The sequence below is a fragment of the Lepus europaeus genome, chromosome 14 (genome assembly GCF_033115175.1).
Source record: "Lepus europaeus isolate LE1 chromosome 14, mLepTim1.pri, whole genome shotgun sequence".
Taxonomy (NCBI): domain Eukaryota; kingdom Metazoa; phylum Chordata; class Mammalia; order Lagomorpha; family Leporidae; genus Lepus; species Lepus europaeus.
In genome coordinates this window covers 91,287,532-91,306,814 of record NC_084840.1, presented here as the reverse complement: position 1 = coordinate 91,306,814, position 19,283 = coordinate 91,287,532, and the positions used below count along the sequence as shown (strand labels likewise).

Here is a 19,283-nt window from a genome sequence, read left to right as displayed (position 1 = left end):
TCCGCCTGCAGTGCCTGCATCCATCCCCTATGGGCGCCGGCTGCTCCACTTCCAATCCAGCTTCCTGCTGATGGCCTGGGAAAGCAGTAGAAGATAGCCCAAGTCCTTGGGCTCCTGCACCTGCGTGGGAGACCCGGAGGAAGCTCCTGAGTCCTGGCTTCAGATCGATGCAGTTCTGGTCATTGTGGCCATTTGAGAAGTGAACCACTGGATGAAAGACCTCTCTCTCTCTCTCTCTCTTTCTGCCTCTCTCTTTCTCTGCCTCTCTCTGTAACTCTGCCTTTCAAGTAAATAAATAAATCTTTAAACACACACACACACACATCAGCACTTGTATGTAAGTGATGCTGGTCTGGTCTCCTGGTGGTAGGGTTCATGCCCCACCAGGCCACCTGCTTCTCTGATTAAGGACATCACAGTTCTTCCATCACTTCCATCTTTGGGCCCCTCCCCATGCCTCTTTAGCCCTATAGCTCTAATTTATTGGGAATTTTATTTATTTATGTTATTTATCTTGTCAGGCAGAGAGACAGGGAACGCCTCCATTCCCTGGTTCACTCCTCAAATACGTGCAACAGCCAGAGCTGCGGCCAGGCTGAAGCCAAGAGCTGGTGGCTCAACCAGGGTCTACCACAGGGGTGGCAGGGACCAGAGGACTCGAGCCCTCACCTGTGCCCCTGCCCAGGGTGTGCATTAGCTGGAAGCTGGATTGGAAATGGAACTGATATGGATGCAGGCATCCCCAGTGGCATCTTATTTTTTTTAAAGATTTATTTTATTTATTTGGAAGAGAGTTACAGAGAGAGATAGAGACAGAGAGAGAGAGATCTTCCATCTGTTGGTTTACACCCCAGATAGCCTCAACAGCTGGAGCTGCGTTGATCCGAAGCCAGGAGTCAGGACCTTCTTCCGGGTCTCCCATGTGGGTGCAGGGGCCCAAGCACTTGGGCCATCTTCTACTGCTATCCCAGGCCATAGCAGAGAGCTGGATTGGAAGAGGAGCAGCCAGGACTAGATCAGGCGCCCATATGGGATACTGGCACTTTGGGCTGGAGCTTTGACCCACTGCGCCACAGCGCTGGCCCCCAGGGGCATCTTAACCACTGTACCAAATGCCTGCGAATTTCAAATAAATAAGGAAAAAGCAAACAAGACTTAAAAAAAAATCCCATTAATTAGGGCTGGGGTTGTGGTACAGTGAGTTAAATCATCACCTACGATATCGGTATCCCATATTGGAGCTCCAGATCGAATCCCAGCTGCTCCACTTCAGATTCACCTCCCAGATAATGCATCTGGGAAAACACTGGAGGCTTTGCAGCCATTTAGGGAGTGAACCAGAGGATGGAAGATCTCCCTCTCTCTCTCTCTCTGTCTCTTCTTGTCTCTCTGTAAGTCTGCCTTTCAAATAAATAAAATAAATCTTTTTTTTAATTGAAAAACACTCCATTTATTTAATCTAATCTTAAGATAATGTTCAAGAAGTGTGGCTTGAAAAATAGAATTTTCTTTTTTTTTTTTTTTTTTTACTTTTTGACAGGCGGAGTGGACAGTGAGAAAGAGAGACAGAGAGAAAGGTCTTCCTTTTGCCATTGGTTCACCCTCCAATGGCCGCCGCGGCTGGCACGCTATGGCCGGCGCATCGCGCTGTTTCGAAGGCAGGAGCCAGGTGCTTCTCCTGGTCTCCCATGGGGTGCAGGGCCCAAGCACTTGGGCCATCCTCCACTGCACTCCCTGGCCACAGCAGAGAGCTGGCCTGGAAGAGGGGCAACCGTGACAGAATCCGGCGCCCCAACCAGGACTAGAACCCGGTGTGCTGGCACCGCTAGGCAGAGGATTAGCCTGTTGAGCCACGGCGCCGGTCCGAAAAATAGAATTTTCATTGTGACATGGCAGACAGCCTTAGGCAGTCTGAGATCTATCTATAAAATTCAGTGTGGCCAACACCTGACGAAGCAAGAAAGTTGCAGGTGCTGGGAGGTGCTGAGGGGGGATCAGAGTTGGAACCCTGGGACCAGGCAATGGAGACTCCCAGTCCTGCCAGTCACATCGAGAGGCCGACTGACTTTTCTAGACCCACCCCATGTCTGTCGTATATTGTATCTTTTGCAGCTTAATTCAAGCATGGCTAAAAGTGAGGAAGGAAAATGCATTCCACCAACGAACCATTTAGTTCCTGTTCTCGGGGTCTGCCCTACCTCAAAATACCCTCTCAGTCTGGCCTCTTTCTTCTGAAATGAAATAATGTCTCAGAGTGATGTGAAACCCAAATGTAACCTTTCATAGCAACTCTCTGGTACAAACTTCCCAATGTAATTCAGAAGTCATCCAATTTACTTCCTGTAAAGCCAAAGGGAGCTCAGATTCGAATCTCTGAGAAGCATATCCTACACAGAAGTTTATCTTCATTCCCTCTACACACACGCAGGGGCTTGGAAAAGTTCACGGAAAATCTGTATTCTGGAAAGCTGCAGGAATTTAATTTTTTTTTTTTTTGGCACCAAAACAAATTTATCTTTTCATTCCACTTTCCATGAACTTTTGGGACTCTCCTTGAATCTTACAAACAGTCACAGTGGTTTGTACCCCCAGGTATATCCAAAAGGCAAAGATCTGATACCGCTAGCTGAACAAAGAAGCTAATGTAAAAAAAAAGAAACTGGGACCACAAACAGACGAGGGGAGAAAAAGTCTATTCGTATCTCAGACGAGGCGAGGAAAAGTCTGTTTGTATCTGTGTTCACCAGCAAACCATCTGCGAGGGGATTCCAGTTCCATAGCAAATCCCTCCCCGTTCCAGAACCTTCCGAGGTTGACCACATATCCCCTCGGGTGGGTAAGTTCACCGTTTTCATCTTGTGGCCGCACAACCACGCTGCCCCCTCCCTCCCTCTGCACAATGGCTGCTTCCCAACCCCAAGGTGGTACCTTTCTTTGATAGACATGGTCTTGTTGGGCGAGTCCACGGCGGCCCCCTCGGCAGCTGGCGCCTTGATCTCTCCGGCAACAAACATGGCGCAGGGGTTCTTATAGCACTTCTCCTGGAGCTGTTCTGGGGAATCCTGCTGCTTCCAGGACAAGGCGGCTGCGGGCGGAGCCACAGCTTTCCCATCAACCGCCTCTGTCTGCTCGGAAGTGGGTTCCCTGAACTCTGGAGACACAGGGAGCCACATCAGGAAGGACCTCCTCCAGGGAAGCGTGCTTCTGGCCGTTCACCCCCAAAATGCAGCCCTGGGAGGTCAACCCTGGGCACACGCAGAATGTCCCGTGCATTTGGATTTATGCAAATCGGTAGCACACTCCACTCGGAGAGAAAAATCAGACTTCCCAGTGGATCGCCCCACAGAGCGAATGGCTTCGTGACCACCAGTCTGGGCACGCTCAGTCAGGCGGGCTTGACTCCCGCACTGTGGAATGTCTCCACATCTCCAAAAACAGTCCTTTCGCATTTCCAATGTGCTATCCCAGCAAACTGAAGCCCTTGCTAGAGGTCACGCGGCCAGCACTTTATGTAAACACAGCGCGCCAGCCTGGCCAGCACGAGTGGGGAAAGAGGGACCGAGCCTGGGTTCAAGTTCTTATTCGGGGGGTGGGGTGGCTCGCCCAGCCCTGGCCCTGCTGGGCCATCAGCTGCTCAAAGGGGCCAACACGCCAACCAGCTGTGTGAGTTAGGCTAGCTGGCCAGTGTCATCGGAAACCGTGATCAAGCTGGGTGACAAGAGCTTCAGGCATTTTATTGCCGAAGATCTGATTAATCCACCGAGCAGGACGGATTCAGGAAGAAGAGAAGTCTGGGAGAAGAGGCTGGTTTACCCTTGATACCAGCACTGGTTGTACCCTGCCCTGCAACTGAGTTAAAAGGAATCAAAACCCATGCAACCAATCAGGCAGAAACTAAAAAGCCAGCCAGCCGGTTGCTAAACCCGGAGGGGCAGGAGTCATTTACCTCTTAGCGAAAACTTCCTTCTGGGGAGATCCTCCACATCCACTTTCTCTTCAAAGGGCTGCCTGTCGTTCAAGTCCACGTACCCCTGGGCACTGCTTTTCGCAGTGGAAAATTCCTTCAGTTCATCACCAAGGTGGGCAGCGGCAGGAGCAGCCGGTTCCAGGCTCCCTCTTCTTGGCACTGCATACTGGGGGGGCTCCCTGGGGATGTCCCCTTCCCTGCCTCTGCTGGGGACGGGGTAGGAGGGCTCTGCGCCCTCGCTGGCCCCCACCTTCCTAACACCACTGTCCCCCACCGCCAAAGCCCTGCTGCTCTCCATCTCTCTGCGTTCTCGCGACATTCCTCTGCTCCCACTCCCCTCCGCGGCGGGCTGCCAGGCATGCGGCTTCAGAATGCTCCTCACGGGAGAATCGGCACTTTCTGGCACAGAAGGAAACTTGTGCTCAGCGGCACTCAGGGTCTCATCCACGGGGGGCTTCGCCCGCAGATCCCCGGCGTACGTAGGAGGCACGGTGGAGGCCACGGTGGACACGGATGTGTTCACGGTAGGCGAGAAAGGGATGAGCTTCCCGCTCTGCACCTGCAAGTTACAAAGCCAAAAACAAAAAGTGAGGCACAGAACAATGCTGCCTAAGGCAGCTCATCAAACAGTCTGCTGGTGGACAAAGCAGGCAAACAGTGAACGCCTGCTTTTTTCTACTCCCAGATGACTTGCAACAAAGTATAAAAACAAAGAAAAGGGAAGCATACCTGGCCTGGTTGTTTCTTTCTTTATTTTTCCCGGGGTCAACAAATTTCTTACCTCCTAGGCTATGGGTAACACAGTTTACCTGCCTAGCCCGTACTTGGGCACCCACCTGCTCCACCTCTCCGAGGGTGACGGGCTGGGTCTGGTAGCGAGCGTTCATTCTCCTCTGCCTCAGGTCTATTCTGTTGCGGGTCGAAATGGCTTTGGAGACCGGCTGGGACAGTTTGTTAAACAAGGCCAACTTCTCTGCTAAGCTGAGAGTGGAGGAGTCAGGTTCTCCCAGTTCGGCAGCATCTTTGCCCTCGTTTGGCTGGTCCCTGGCTACGGTCTTTTGCTGGGCGGACGCCTGTAACCTGGAAGCAAGCACAAGTCAGGGGTGCCGAGAGAAACAAACAGGAGCCCCCTCCCTGCTTCTTGGATGGATGGGGGGCACTTGGCTTGGCGAAGGGCTGATTTTGTCCCTTTACAGAAACGTAAGACAAGGGTTGGCAGCTGCCTGGGCTGTCAGAGGAGACAGGGCAGCTTGGGGCGTCCTCACTGTCCATTCTTTGGCGGTTCTTGAATGATTGCTGAACTCTGGATGGCCTATCTCAGGAACTAAAGGCGGCGTAGCTGCCCGCCGACTCAGGGAAGGAGGCTGCATTGCTAGGGCCAGAGGCTAACGGGCATCCTGAGTGTGATGCCGTGGCTCTGCCAGACAGCCTCCAGAGATGTGGTTCAGAAAGCGATCTTTAATTTTTTCCATTTTACAAAACTGGGCAACAATACAGCCACCTGCTAGCAATGGCACCTGTAGCAAAGGCTTTTGCTGTGCACCTGCTGAACACCAACAGTTTGATTTTGAGGATTCTTTCGTCTTTTCCAGGTAGCACAAAGGTACTTCCTCTCTCAAGTTTCCACGAGTTTTTAAAAAGGTACTTGGAGTGGCTGGCGCTGTGGCGTAGCGGGTAAAGCCACCGCCTGCAGTATCAGCTTCCCATATGGGCGCTGGTTCAAGTCCTGGCTGCTCCTCTTCTGATCCAGCTCTCTGCTATGGCCTGGGAAAGCAGTAGAAGATGGCCCAAGTCCTTGGGACCCTGCACCCATGTGGGAGACCAGGAAGAAGCTCCTGGCTCCTGGCTTCGGATCAGCTCAGCTCCAGCCATTGCGACCATTTGGGGAGTGAACCAGCAGATGGAAGACCTCTGTCTGCCTCTCCCTCTCTCTCTCTCTGTAAGTCTGCCTCTCAAATAAATATATATATTTTTAAAAAAGATACTTAGACCTGCAATTATCAGGACGCTGTAAAGCACACTAAGTTTCTGGGACTCTGATTAGCTTTCTGGGATGGCACAGCTGTGCCTCGAGCACGTGCGATTCTGAGTGGGCAAGGATATTATGCAGAGCAACATGCCGTCTCTGTGGGCAGGTGTGCAACGAGGCGGAGACAAGCTAACCTGAGCGCACAGTTTTGAGCCTCAGGACACAGGGAGAGAGCGCAACTACACTCTCCTCTGGGCGATGCCAGCTCTCCTTCTGCCCTGCCATTTCACCCTCCCACCCTTTTAGCAACTTTTTTTTTTTTTTTGGACAGGCAGAGTGGATAGTGAGGGAGAGAGACAGAGAGAAAGGTCTTCCTTTTTGCCACTGGTTCACCCTCCAATGGCCGCTGCGGCCGGCGCATTGCGCTGATCCGAAGCCAGGAGCCAGGTGCTTCTCCTGGTCTCCCATGCGGGTGCAGGACCCAAGCACTTGGGCCATCCTCCACTGCCTTCCTGGGCAATAGTAGAGAGCTGGCCTGGAAGAGGGGCAACCGGGATAGAATCCGGCGCCCCAACCGGGACTAGAACCCGGTGTGCCGGCGCTGCAAGGCCCTCCCACCCTTTTAAAATCCTATTTGTCTAGCCTTTGCATTTTGGCTGCGTGACAGAACAACCAACTGGATATTGCCACAGCTTAAGGACACAACTTGAAAATGCCACGATTCAAAACAGAATATAATCATATGTTCTCAATTATTTGCTCAGTTCCAAAATATAACAGCACTGTCTCTCTATAAATTCCAAACATGGAGGATTATTTTTAACACGTAGGAGGGTCCTTCAAAAAGTTCATGGAATAGAATGGAATCAAAAGAGAAGTTTATTGCGGTGCGAATGGCTTCTGGCGTCAACACCTAATTCTTTTATAATTCACGCTTCCCACGAACTTTGAGAAGATCCCCTCATCCGGGTGTCTACGTTTTAAGAAAAGTGAGTCTGAAACCTTCAACACTGATGTTAACGCCCCATCTCCCTGTTAATGTTTATTAAGCGTCAATGTTTTTAGACGAAGGATGACATTCCTCAGGGGTCACGGGGACTATGGAAAACCAGGAAGAGCACACACACGGGTGAGTGAGTTAGTGCGATCCTCATGGCAACACAGGACTCCGTGGGTGGACCAGATGTTTCTCGTGCAGGCCACTCGCACATGGACAGGACAGAAACGCCACACATGTCGCAACGACTCACTGTACTGATCAGCTCGTCACACACACGACGGGCACTCAGGGCTCTGGGGCACCTCTGCTGCCCGGCTCTGTGGCCCTGGGTGCCCCATGCACCTCTTTCTGTCCAGTACCTGGCAGGCGGCACCGTGCTCCTAGCTACAGTGGGGCTGGGCGGTCTGGCCATTACGGGGTGGGCGACCCCAGCGCAGGAAACAGGGATAGGATCACTACAAAAGCAACGACCAGAGAAGGAACACGCGTAAGGACAGAGAAGGAGAGAGGCGTGAAGGAAAGCAAAGTCGTAAACTCAGAAAACAGTCAATTCAAAAACCGGCAAGTGTTTTACTAAAAATGATTCGATTCGGGGCGGTGGGGTGGGGTGGGGCAGGGAAGGGGGAGGGGGAGAGGGCTGGAAGACAGAATCACAAGAGAACTTGAACAGCAATCACCAATTTAGGAAGTCAAATTTAGGATCGATGTCCCGGTTTTAAAAAAAGGAGTTTACAGAAGCTAAAAGTAGCCAGCAGCAGATCAGTGGCTCCTACGTGTGTTTCGGGACGCTGGTCTCCATCTGTCCTCAGATAACTGATCAGCACATCAGAAATAGATCCTTCCGAGCCTCAAGAGGCGACCGTTTTTCATCCTATTTATTGTTTGGTGTCCTTAGAGAGCTGCTTATTTTATATCTGTCACTCAAGCTTTTTTTTTTTTTCTAAACATGTTGATTTACTAAGAGTGCTTAGTACCACCAATGCACCAAGAAATTGAGGAACCTATTGGGAAGAGAGTGGAGGCGGGGCCCTCTGGGGATGGGGCTGGCCTGGGTGAGGTGAGGTTTGTTTTGTTCAGGAAGCACGTGCCTGGGTCCGTGGGAAGCAAACAACAGTTTGTAAAATACAAACACAGCAGGCCAGCGTGGTGGCGCAGCCGGGGGAGCCACTCCTTGCAACACGGACAGCCCCATGGGGGACCATGGGTTCGAGTCCCAGCTGCTCCACTTCCCATGTTTCCTGCCAATGCACCTGGGAAGGCAGCAGACTACGGCCCAAAATGCTTGACTCCCTGCCACCCATGTGGGAGACCCAGATGGAGTTCTGGGCTCCTGGCTTCGGATCAGCCCCTGGCCGTTGCGGCCATTGGGGGAGTGAACCAGCAGATGGAAAACCTCTGTTACTCTACCTGCTGGACAAACACATAAATCTTTTAAATAAAGCCAAACAAAAAGTTTCCCTTGATAGAAGCAATACTCTTTTTTTAAAAAAGATTTCTTTTTTGAGTGGTACAGTTACAGGCAGAGAGGTCTTCCATCCACTGGTTCACTCCCTAGATGGCCGCAAGGGTTGGGGCTGGGCTGATCCAAAGCCAGAGCCAGGAGCTTCTTCCGGGTCTCCCATGTGGGTGCAGCGGCCCAAGCACTTGGGCTGTCCTCCGCTGCTTTCCCAGGCCATAGCAAAGAGCTGGATTGGAAGTGGAGCAGCTGGGATTCGAACCGGCGGCCACATGGGATGCCAGTGCGGTAGGTGGTGGTTTACCTGCTACACCACAGCACCGGTCCCTGAAGCAATGATCTTTAAATGACTCCTTTGGGAACTTAATTTTGAACGCATTGGAAGATACAATGATACTTTAAAAAGTCTGTGGGAAAATGGGATTACAAAATAAGCTTATTTTGGTGTCAAAATGTTGAAATGCAGGCATAGGGTTTTCATAACGTGCATTTTTCACGAACTTTTGGAAGACATCTGGTATGCATGGATTTAAAACACTTTTGCAACACAATGAGCTTAGGTTTTAATTCCATTTTCCATCAACTATTTGAATTAGCTTTGTGTAGCTCAAAACGGAAGCTTGGTGCATTTTCAAACTGCCAATTAACCTGAAAACATTTCTGGCGATTATCTGAAAACAAAACGAACCTCTTTTAGAGTCCTAGTGCAGTATCTATAGCGGAAATGAGAAGATCTGATCAGAAATAAGGCAGGAGGCAGTGGGGAGTGGAGGGAGAGACCAACTAGGGACCGATAAGAATTGACACCGGGTTCACTGTGATTCATCCGCTTTCAAGGTTTGATTTTTCTCGCGGTAGAAGAGATTTTAAAAGGAAAATGCATGGATAAAAACAAGTCCACCCCCCTCCCCATGATCTTCCAGAAGCTTCCATAAGTTGCAAAGTCTATAAAGAGACTGCAGCTAAGAAATCCCGACCCACCAACTTCTCTGTGGCTTCCCTGCCATTTGCTCCTGCCTGCACCAGCCCAGGGCAGGGCGCCCCTCCCTGCACCCGGGTGGGCGGGACTTACGTGGCCGCGATGACCACCTCCTCGGTGGTGACCGGCTGCGTGCGGGACCGGTCCTGCAGGCGCCGCAGCCGCTGCTCCACCGCGGCGTTCCGGGAGCGTCGCTTGGGAACCTGCGGCTCCTCGAAGGACTTCTCCATTTCCTGCAGTCGGAGACGCGTGCGATCCTTACACGCTCAGGAAGAGAAACGGGTGCGGGTGGGGGAGGGAGACAGCCAGGGGTCTCTTCCCGTGTTCTCCATGGGCGAGACCCAGTGCCACCGGCGGGAGTGGGAGGCTGGGCTCCCAGTCACCGTACAGGAAGAGAAGGGCCCCAAATGGCTGGAGCCTGCGCGCTCGCTCCTCACCCCTCCTCGGTGGGGCACACCTGGCACGCAGGTGCGCACACCTTACCCTGAACAGGAGTCTCTTGGCAGCCACACTCAGCTTGGCCCGTTCATCCACCTTTTCTTCATCTGTGAAATGAAGCCACAAGGGAGACAGCATCATTAGAAACACGGAAGACACAACTCTGAAGACTTGCCCGCGGCTGACCTGGTCAGAACCGGTGTTGGCAGTATCTTCCCCTCGAGAGAGAGCCCTTGGCCATGGACAGCCAACCACACCCAACCCCACACAGACGGTGGATTCCCACCGCAGAGCTGTACTGAGAGCTAAGAAAAGACTTGGTGGAAGCAACTTCTCTTCTTTGTGTGCACCACCAGCCGGAACCTGAAAAACCCACTTCTTTGGTTCCAATCAGTTGATTTCTTTGTTCTTTTTTAATATTGTTCACTCCAGGTTTAACCACTTCCTCTCAAAAATCAAGGGAAAGTGATTTGAGAAATTCCCACCAGGTTTGATGATATTCACAGAAAGATTAACTTGCAGTAAAGTAAGAAATCGATGGTCTCTCTAATCGTCTCTCAAATGGCAAACGCTTTTTCTGTTCCATCTAATCTAGATGAGGGTAGGCGGCTTAATGGAAGGAAAACAGGTACTTGCCTTCTACAGTTGGCACTTCTGAATTTGAAGTACACCTAGGAAGGACAGCAGCAAACAAGAATAAACCGTTAGCTGATGCGAGTTGAAGTTCCAAATAAAACAGTATATTAAAAGCAAAAAGGGCAATGCAGTCAAGTTATCTAAATGAACAAACGCACAGGCAAAACCAAGTACACCAGCCTCGCCCTGGTGGTAGTTGTGAGTACACATGGATGGTTGTTAACCGACACTGGCAGTGTGTGTGTGTGTGCACAACCCCACTCCAGTGCACTCCTCACGGAGAAAAAGCCAGGGTCCAGGACAAGTCATTCAACATGAGTGATCATTAATGCTTAGCCACACCTTATTTCTATTAGGAGAATGTGACATTAACAACTCAATACAAGTAGGGACTTATCATAAAATGAATATTAAATAAAATTCCTTAGTAATTTTCACTGTCAGATCCGGTGACGACACAGTTCCAGTTTTAATTTAACAAGAGCATAAAGGGGAAAAAATAGTCAGTGAAGAAAAGTAACGCTTCTTGCTTTCCTACCATCCGAATGCAACAGCGTCATCAAGGCCAATGCTATCTGGAAGTACGTGTGAAGGAGCCAAGCAAATATGCCTTACAGATTAGATGGAAGAATTACAGAACCACCAGCATCCTCTCCAGACAGCACAGCCATCCACGGACGAAAACCCTGCTCTCTCCGGCGCGCTCCCAGCCTACAGAACAGAGACCCACGCCTACCTATCCGACTCCTTGCGCTCTGCTGACGTTATAGGTTGAGTTCTAAATCTCTCAGAAGTTTTTCTACTTTCACCCGGAGAAAAATAGCGTCTTGGTTTCCGGGACCCTCTCTCCCGTTCCACACCGGCGGGCGAGCTAGCTCCTCTGGTTGACCTCTCCACCCGGGCAGGGCTTTGAGAATCCCAGGGCACGGAGGACAGAGCGGGGCAGGGGGAGAGAAGAAGAAGACAGAGAAGAGAAGAAAGCTGAGGTTTCTGTATCTCAGCGAGGCCAGGCAGAGACCCCGCTGCACCCCTCGCCATGCCTCTCACCAACCACGCACAGGGGAGGTGCCGCAAGCCCGCCACCCCCTCCTCAAACTCCCCATTAGTAGGCAGAAGCAGATGGTAGTGTTGGAGCTACTTCCTGCACCTGCCCTGCACAGACTTGTGAGCTAAGCTAGCAGATTCAACGCAGGACACAACGCAGGCTGACAAGTGCACAGTTCTGCCAGGGACGTGCAAGTGACACACGGCGAGAGCGTCGGGGACATCACCTACAGTTCGCTCTTCTTGCTGGCACTGGCCGACTGCAGAAACATGTTTCGGAGCTGGGCGACAGAGACCTTGGTATCCAAAAGGCCGAGTTCGGCACAGGGCCCTTCGGCCTTGGAACTCTGCGGCTCCAGCCCTCGCCTGGGAGCTGAGTCTTTGCCCTGGAAGGCTTGGAGCTGAGCCGGGCCCGTGAAGTCCGACAGCGAGCGCGTGCGGACCCGGTGCTTCCTCGCAGACGCCTCCTGTGTGCGGCTGGCTGGCTGGGCGTCCGGGGACGCGGGCTTGCTCTGAACGTACAAGACCACCTCGCTGCGGGCCGTTCTCTCAGGGGGCTGGCGCTCAGCGGCAGGTGGCGGCGGCAGGCTTTCTAGATCACTCCGATGCTCCAAGGTGACTGCGCCAGGGGCCGGCTTTGCAGGGTCCTCCGGTGCAGAGAGCGCTTCCGGGCCCCTCTCCGGCCCGCTGTCTTCCAAGGTCAAGAGCGTTTTCCCGCTCTGCCGGAGCGCATCCTCTTTCCCGCTCTGCCTGAGCGTGTCTTCGTCTGCTTCAGACTCACAGACTTGCAGTGTGGCGGTTCCCTTCCTCTCCCCTTCCAGAACCTTCAAGGCGGGAGGCCTGGAGACACTCTGGGCAGCCGATCCCGGCCAGCTGCACTCAGATCCGCTCTCTGGGGCTTCCGAGGTGGCCAGCTGGACGGTGTGGCCAGGATCTGCCGGCTGGATGCAGCCTCGCATGGGCTGTCGGGCGGAGCCAGCCACCTTGCTGGCCACCCTGTCAAAGGCCGAGTGTTCTGACGGGAAGGAGAGGTACTGGACTGGCACTGGCTGGTGTCTCCTCTGAGACAGGGCCTCTGAGGCGTGGTCAGGGCTGCTGCGGGCACTCTCCTCCTTCACCAACTTTTCTCTAACCTTAACTCTTGAAGAGAGAAAAAGGATTTAAGTTGCAAAGTTCAAGGGACCACGCCATGGGATGACAGCATGCGAGGGCCACAGATTGTCAGCAGATGGAAATTGACCCCAGAGAGAGCAGCACTTGTGAGAAGGCAAGTTGGGGACTAATGCCAGAAGTCCCCAACTTGCCAGGAGGATGGCTGATCTCTTTATTTGAAAGAGGAGAGAGACAGGGTGTTCCCATTGACTGCTCACTCCCCAGACGCCCAGAATGGCAGGTTTGGAGGCTGGGCTGAAGCTGGGAGCCAGGAATTCAATCCAGGTCTCCTATGTGGGCAGTAGGATCCCAGCTACTTGAGCCGCCACCTGCTGCCTCCCAGGGTCTGCATGAGCAAGCAGGACGCTGGAACTGGGAGCCAGAAGTGGGTAACAAATCCAGGTGCTGCAGTGCGGGTCGAGGAAGAGGCCCCTCCCAAAACAAGGACCTCGAGTTAAATTTCCAGACTTGCGTTCGGGTGCCCACACAGTGCACAAGCTGACCACGGCTTACAGAGCTGCACAGGGGTCAGCTGCTGTCCCGGGGGGCGACCCGGTCCCTTCTGACTGCATAAATAATCCAAAGCCAGAGAAGCATTCATTCAAACACCCCACCGGAGAAGGGGAATGAGGCAGGTGCCGGCCTGGGTCTGTCAGTTTCCCACACGTGGAGCTATGTGGGGGGTCTGCAGGCATGCATGCACCTGTGGACGGAACACCGTCATCTCCTGTCTCCTGCGAAGGAGTGCGTTCTATCAGGCTCTGTGCACTTTGGCAGGCTCAAGATGCAACAACGGTCACCTCTCTTCCGAAGCATTCCCAAGCTTTGCATGCATTCGTGTCTAAGACACGCGGGGCCACTGTGGACACCACTGCTGACAACTGTAGCAGCAAAACAATGTTAGAGAAAAGGTGTCTGTTGAATGAGTTCATGACCATCCCCTACCCCTCACCACCTTAGCTAAGAACTAGCCTACTGGTCTACTAGCTGGTCCTAGAGTCTTTAAATACCGGAGCGCAGACCTGAAATGCATTTCAAAGCGACAGGCCATGTCCCGTCCTGGACCTCTGGCTCTGGGGGTCCCAGGAGACCTCAGTTCAAATCCTGCCTCGGCCACATCGTGGCAACGTCTCTGCTATTCCCTTCTACGGGGACACGGTGACACAGGTGTCGCGATCTCTGCAAAGCACGTGACTTCTGTCCCTGCTACCTCGTTCTGACTTTTGCTTTTTGAGACACTGTGGGGTGAGAACCCAGAAGCTACCCAGCCGGTTTGGGGACGGGTTACTGATTGAGGATGAAGCTAAGGCCATGAAGAATGCTTTTCTGAGTGGGACACGTGACCTCACAGGGCAGGAGGTGGTGTGTGTGGGGGGTGGGGGGTGGGGAGGAGGATAGTCCTCCCTTCAACTTGGTCAGCACAAGTCCCTGTTCATCGTGCCGTGAACTTCCTCGTATCCTTGCTGCGGACCCACTCAAGACATACACAAAGTGTTCACTAGTGATGAGGAACAGTCCCAAGGGAAAAGAGCTGTTATTTTTTTTCCCCCGGAGACTCGCCAGCGTCGGGAGGCCTCCGTGTTTATGCTTGCTCATCACAAGACGGCTACGAGGCGGACAAGTTCTTGGGCGGAATGCGTGCGTCCCATCACAGACAATCGGAATGTTGTCCTCAGCCGAGGACCGAGTGACCGCTGGGGACTGGGTATGTGGGTGCTTTGTCCTGCCCGTGACTCACTCATTCTTACTTCTCCTGCCCTTCCCTGTCCCCTACCCCTATTTGGAAACTGAAATGACAAAAAAAATTTTTTTTTTTGCTGCTTTTTGAATTCACATGACCTACATTTCCCTGTTGAAAATGAGCTACTGGTGGTTTGGGGAGGAGGAGACAGGAAAACAAGGAGGCTGGAAGGGCCAGGCAGAGGGCGCCCTGGCCAGAGCGGGCACTGGCTGGTCAGTCTGACCCAAGACTGACTCACGGCTGCCCCCCACTGGCCGCTCCCCTGTGAGTCAGCGAGGAAGCCAGAGGTTCAACAACAGGATTATCCGGAAGAGGGAAAAGCAGAGGGAGGAGACTGCGCAAGTGGTGCAGGTGAGAGCAACAGGAGGAGGAGAGCAAACGGTGAGAAGGGGACGTCCGGCTGTGCCGCCGGACGGGACACACGGTTTCAAGTGCACGGTCACTCCAAGACGGCAAGAGGCGGTAGCGGCCGTGGATGTGCGGAATGCAAGGCATTCAGGAGGGCACCAGGCAGCGCTGCAACCCGAGGTGTACCTGGAAGGCCAGTTGATGAGCGAAGACGTGTCGCCCTCGGCATCTTTCTGGAGAAGCCACTCATGTTTGGGTCTCCCCAGACTACCGGGCACAAGAAAACACAACTTCAGATGGTTTGTCCGCACACAGCAGAAGACACGCAGACACGGGGCGCAGCTGCAGAGCTCCACAAGGCCTGGCTTCGGAGAGGCCCACGTCGCTAGAGGGTTTACGCCCACGGCACAGAATTTTCCGGGCACCCAGCTCACTCCAAAAACCAGGATGTAGAAATACACACAGCCAAAGCCATCGGGTCATGTGTTCTCCAATCATTTTAAATGATGAGAAAAGAAGTCTATGACAGTCACCATGACCAAAAAAGAAGATTCTCGCCTAAGACGTTGGATACGTAAATACCTGAGAGCATTTCAAAAGCTACAGACCCAGGCCGGCACTGTGACGTAGTGGGAAAAGCCACCGCCTGCGGTGCCAGCATCCTGGCTGCTCCTCTTCCGATCCAGCTCTCTGCTGTGGCCTGGGAAAGCAGTGGAAGATGGCCCAGGTCCTTGGGTCCCTGTACCCACATGTGGGAGACCTGGAAGAAGCTCCTGGCTCCTGGCTTCGGCTTGGCTCAGTCCTGGCTGTGGCAGCCATTTGGGAAATGAACCAGCGGTTGGAACATCTTTCTCTCTTTCTGTCTCTGCCCCTCTCCCTGTAGCTCTGATTTTCACACAAATCTTAAAAAAAAAAAAAAATCTTCTAAAACCATTGTAGAGAGTTTTGGATCCAGGTGACAGGCAAGAAGCTGTAGCCACACCTGCTATTTTCCTGCAACCCTGATACCTGTCCTACTCCTTAGTTGTTTGTCCAGTAATCATCCTGTCTCCAATCAAACTTACTATCTTAAAGATTTATTTGAAAGGCAGAGGTACAGAGAGAGAGAGAGAGAGAGGTCATCTATCAGCTGGTTCACTCCCCAAATGGCCACCACAGCCAGGGCTGGACCAGACTGAAGCCAGGAGCCAGGAGCTTCTTCTGGGTCTCCCACATGGGTGCAGGGGCCCAAGCACTTGGGCCATCTTCTACTGCTTTCTCAGGCCATCAGCAGGGAGTGGGACCGGAAGTGGAACAGCCGGGACTCGAACCGGCGCCCATAGGGTCACAGGTGCTGCAGGCGGCAGCTTACCCCCATTGCCTGATCCCTGGCATCACAGCAATTTCTGTGACAGCCACTAGGAAATTAAGGTGCGTGTCAGTTCACTTTGTTCCAGCGATCAAGGACCCATTTCTTAACATGTATTTGAACACAGGGACAGTGTAACAAAACATGTGCAGCTAAGACAGTTGGCAACGCAACTCGGCACAGTGTGGAGAGGGAGCGACCGACAAACAGGTGCTCAAGAGAGGGATGGGGGGGGGGGGCAATCACAGACACGCCCACCCCCGAGGTGCTCCAAGGGTCACAGCGTGCCCTGAAGACTACAAAGTGCTCTAAAGCTTCCTGAACATGACCTTCACCTGCAAGGATGCAACTTGGTCAGCATGAGCACCAAATACGGAACACACCGGGTGAGGAAAAGCAGATTCGGACACAGGGCCACACGCCGGGCTCTGCTGACTGGTGATGGCTGTGTTTCTAATGAGACAGAGGGAAGTCCACATAGGAAAATTCTAGAAGGCAGGGCAGACGGGAAGGTGGACTTTCTCCCGGACAATTCCCGTTTGTCCGAATGTCTCAGAGCCCTGTTAGAGTGAGATGCCCGTATGTCACCTGATGCTGCACAGTGCAGATGGGCCGTTACCCACCTGTGCTGGCGACCCTTCACTCTCCTAATGCCTCCCAGGGTTGGCTCATCACGCAGCAGTCAGATGAGCACTCATTTTTTTCCTACCTCTAGGCAAAGGATTTTTTTTTTTTTTTGACAGGCAGAGTTAGACAGTGAGAGAGAGATACAGAGAGAAAGGTCTTCCTTCCATTGGTTCACCCCCCAAATGGCCACTATGGCCGGCGCTGTGCTGATCCAAAGCCAGGAGCCAGGTGCTTCCTCCCGGTCTCCCATACGGGTGCAGGGCCCAAGCACTTGGGTCACAGCAGAGAGCTGGACTGGAAGAGGAGCAACTGGGACAGAACCGGCGCCCCAACTGGGACTAGAACCCAGGGTACCAGCGCCGCAGGTGGAGGATTAGCCTAGTGAGCTGTGGCGCCAGCCTGCACAGGATTTTATATTTCATCCTTACACAGGTGTTTTTTATTAGTAACTATTTGAAAGGCAGAGACAAGGAAAGGTCTTCCATTGGCTGGTCTTCTCTCCAAATGCCCACTGAAGCCAGGAGCCTGGAGCTCAACCCACGTCTCCCATGTGGGTGGCAGGGGTCCCAATTACTTGAGCCATTGTTGTTTCCTCTGCATTAGCAGCACCTGAACTTGGACCCAAGCCAAGGTACTCTGAAGGGGATGTGGGTGTTTTCACCCTTAAGCTAAATGCCTGCCCCTACAGTAGACGTTTAAATGAAATAAACTCCTAGCGCTAAGTGTCTAAAGTCCTTCAACACAGAGAACGCATTTGGTGGGGTCTCCCAGCTGCCCAGGGGGCAGAGCAGGATCCTAGGGTCACTGGGGACCAGCGACTTCAGGCGTAACAGGCGTAACAGAGTGTTTTCTGGTAAGAACTCCAAGTTTCCAGAGAAGCCCGGAGCTGCGACGTCTGTAACCCTAAGTATGTACTGACACCTTCCCCTCCCTATAACCCCAAGACCCAACAGATGAGAAAGCACTCCCTGCTCCCGTGCTGACGTCAAACCCAGCATAGTCCCACTGTGTCATCACGGAGGCAGGGGAGAGGGTCCAGCTCTCATTACGGAGCAGCCTCTGACTACAAGACATTCACCTTCAGATTGGCTGTGAGCTTCCACGTCTCAGGAAGATGAAGCCATTTGTTAAAAGTTGCTTGTTTTTGAAAAACTGCCCAATGCTTTGTGCACGTGCAAGGACACAGGCTTGTGAGCAGAGTTTTGCATGTAAGAATCGAATACAAATGAGTACAGAATTGAAGGTCTAGCTAGTGCACGTGGTAGGCTGGTAGTCTGGAAGACATATTCACTTATATTTATGTATTTATTATTGTGAGTGAGTGCGGGAGCTTCCAGTCCGAGTCACTCCCCAGTTGTGCACAACAAATAGGAATGCACCAGGCTGGAGCCCCAGGAGCTGAAGACTCAATTCAGATTTCCCATGTGAGTGGCAGGGACCCAACTACTCGGGTCATCACCACGGCCCACATGGCCTGCGTTAGCAGGAGGCTGGAGTGAGAAGCCGGGGCCATGTTTGGAAGCCGGGGCCATGTTTGGAACATGGGAGCGCCACAGTCATGTTAATCAGCATCTTAACCACTAGGCTAACCCACCACCCATGTCAATATTTAATTCAATGACTGGGTTTGAGTTGTGGCACAGTAGGCTAAGCTACTATCCATATCCCATCCTGAGTCCTGGCTCTGCCAGTTCTGATCCAGTTTCCTGCTAATGAGCCTAGGGAGGCAGTGGGTGATGGCCCAAGTTCTTGGGTCCCTGCCACCCAGGAGAGAGACAGATAGAGCTCCTGGCTCCCAGCTTCGGCCTGGTCTAGCCCTGGCTGTTGTGCGTATTTGGGCAGTGAACCAGCAGTGGGAAGATCTCCGTCTCTCTCCCTCTCTGCCACTCTTGGCTTTCAGTTTCCGAGACCTGGACCTCTATCTCAGGAATCTAAAAAGAAAGAAAAGAACAGGGATTGCCAGTGAGAACAGAGTAAAAGGAGAGAGAGAAGGAATGGCTGGGTCATATCTTAGAGTACAAAGGTGGCAGAGAGTGTGTGTGGCGGGGGGCAGGTGCTGGGGGCACAGGCGCTCAGAGGCAAACATGATTCCATTCCAAGAACAGAACAAGTGTGTGTGGGGAGGGCGGGGGGTGTCATCTGACAGCAGCTCTGAGCCCTGCTCGCCAGGACCCCGGCCCCTGAGTCCTGCAGCAGGACACTGGGCTCTTCTGCAGACTCCTCCAGCCACGCGTGGACACAGCCACACGGCCACCACATGTTGGTTCCATCTGCTGGTGCAGCCACCAAATGCCTGCAACAGCCTGGCTAAATCTAGGAGCCTGGAACTCCATCTGGATCTCCCACGTGGGTGGCAGGGGCCCGGGGACTTGGGCCATCTCTTGCTGCCTGGCACGGATTGCATGAGCAGGAAGCTGCATAGGAAGTGGGGGAGTTGGGACTTGAACCAGGCACTTGCTCAAGTGGCATCCTGAGCTCTGCCGTTCTAGCCAGTCACGCAGTTCATTGAGAGCTGGGCGGCAGGGGGCAGCAGGGGCTGCAGGCACAGGAGGTGTGCAAACGCAGCCACCAAGGCGGT

The 19,283-nt window shown here is 52.9% G+C and overlaps 1 protein-coding gene across 4 annotated transcripts in view; it reads right to left on the bottom strand.

Moving 5' to 3' along the window:
* The window catches only part of SVIL (supervillin), a 198,475-nt gene that overhangs the window by 47,341 nt on the left and 131,851 nt on the right, over positions 1-19,283 (bottom strand). For 2 of the 4 annotated variants that reach the window (XM_062211119.1, XM_062211120.1), the window contains exons 9-17: positions 14,917-14,997; positions 11,721-12,629; positions 11,182-11,352; positions 10,446-10,480; positions 9,855-9,916; positions 9,465-9,604; positions 4,804-5,047; positions 3,947-4,526; positions 2,929-3,151 (exon numbers count right to left, since the gene is read on the bottom strand). In XM_062211119.1, coding sequence (XP_062067103.1) covers positions 2,929-3,151; positions 3,947-4,526; positions 4,804-5,047; positions 9,465-9,604; positions 9,855-9,916; positions 10,446-10,480; positions 11,182-11,352; positions 11,721-12,629; positions 14,917-14,997 — 2,445 coding nt within the window. Of the gene's footprint in view, positions 1-2,928; positions 3,152-3,946; positions 4,527-4,803; positions 5,048-7,295; positions 7,392-9,464; positions 9,605-9,854; positions 9,917-10,445; positions 10,481-11,181; positions 11,353-11,720; positions 12,630-14,916; positions 14,998-19,283 lie in introns of all 4 variants that reach the window. The other 2 variants (XM_062211118.1, XM_062211121.1) reach the window with 2 other exon arrangements.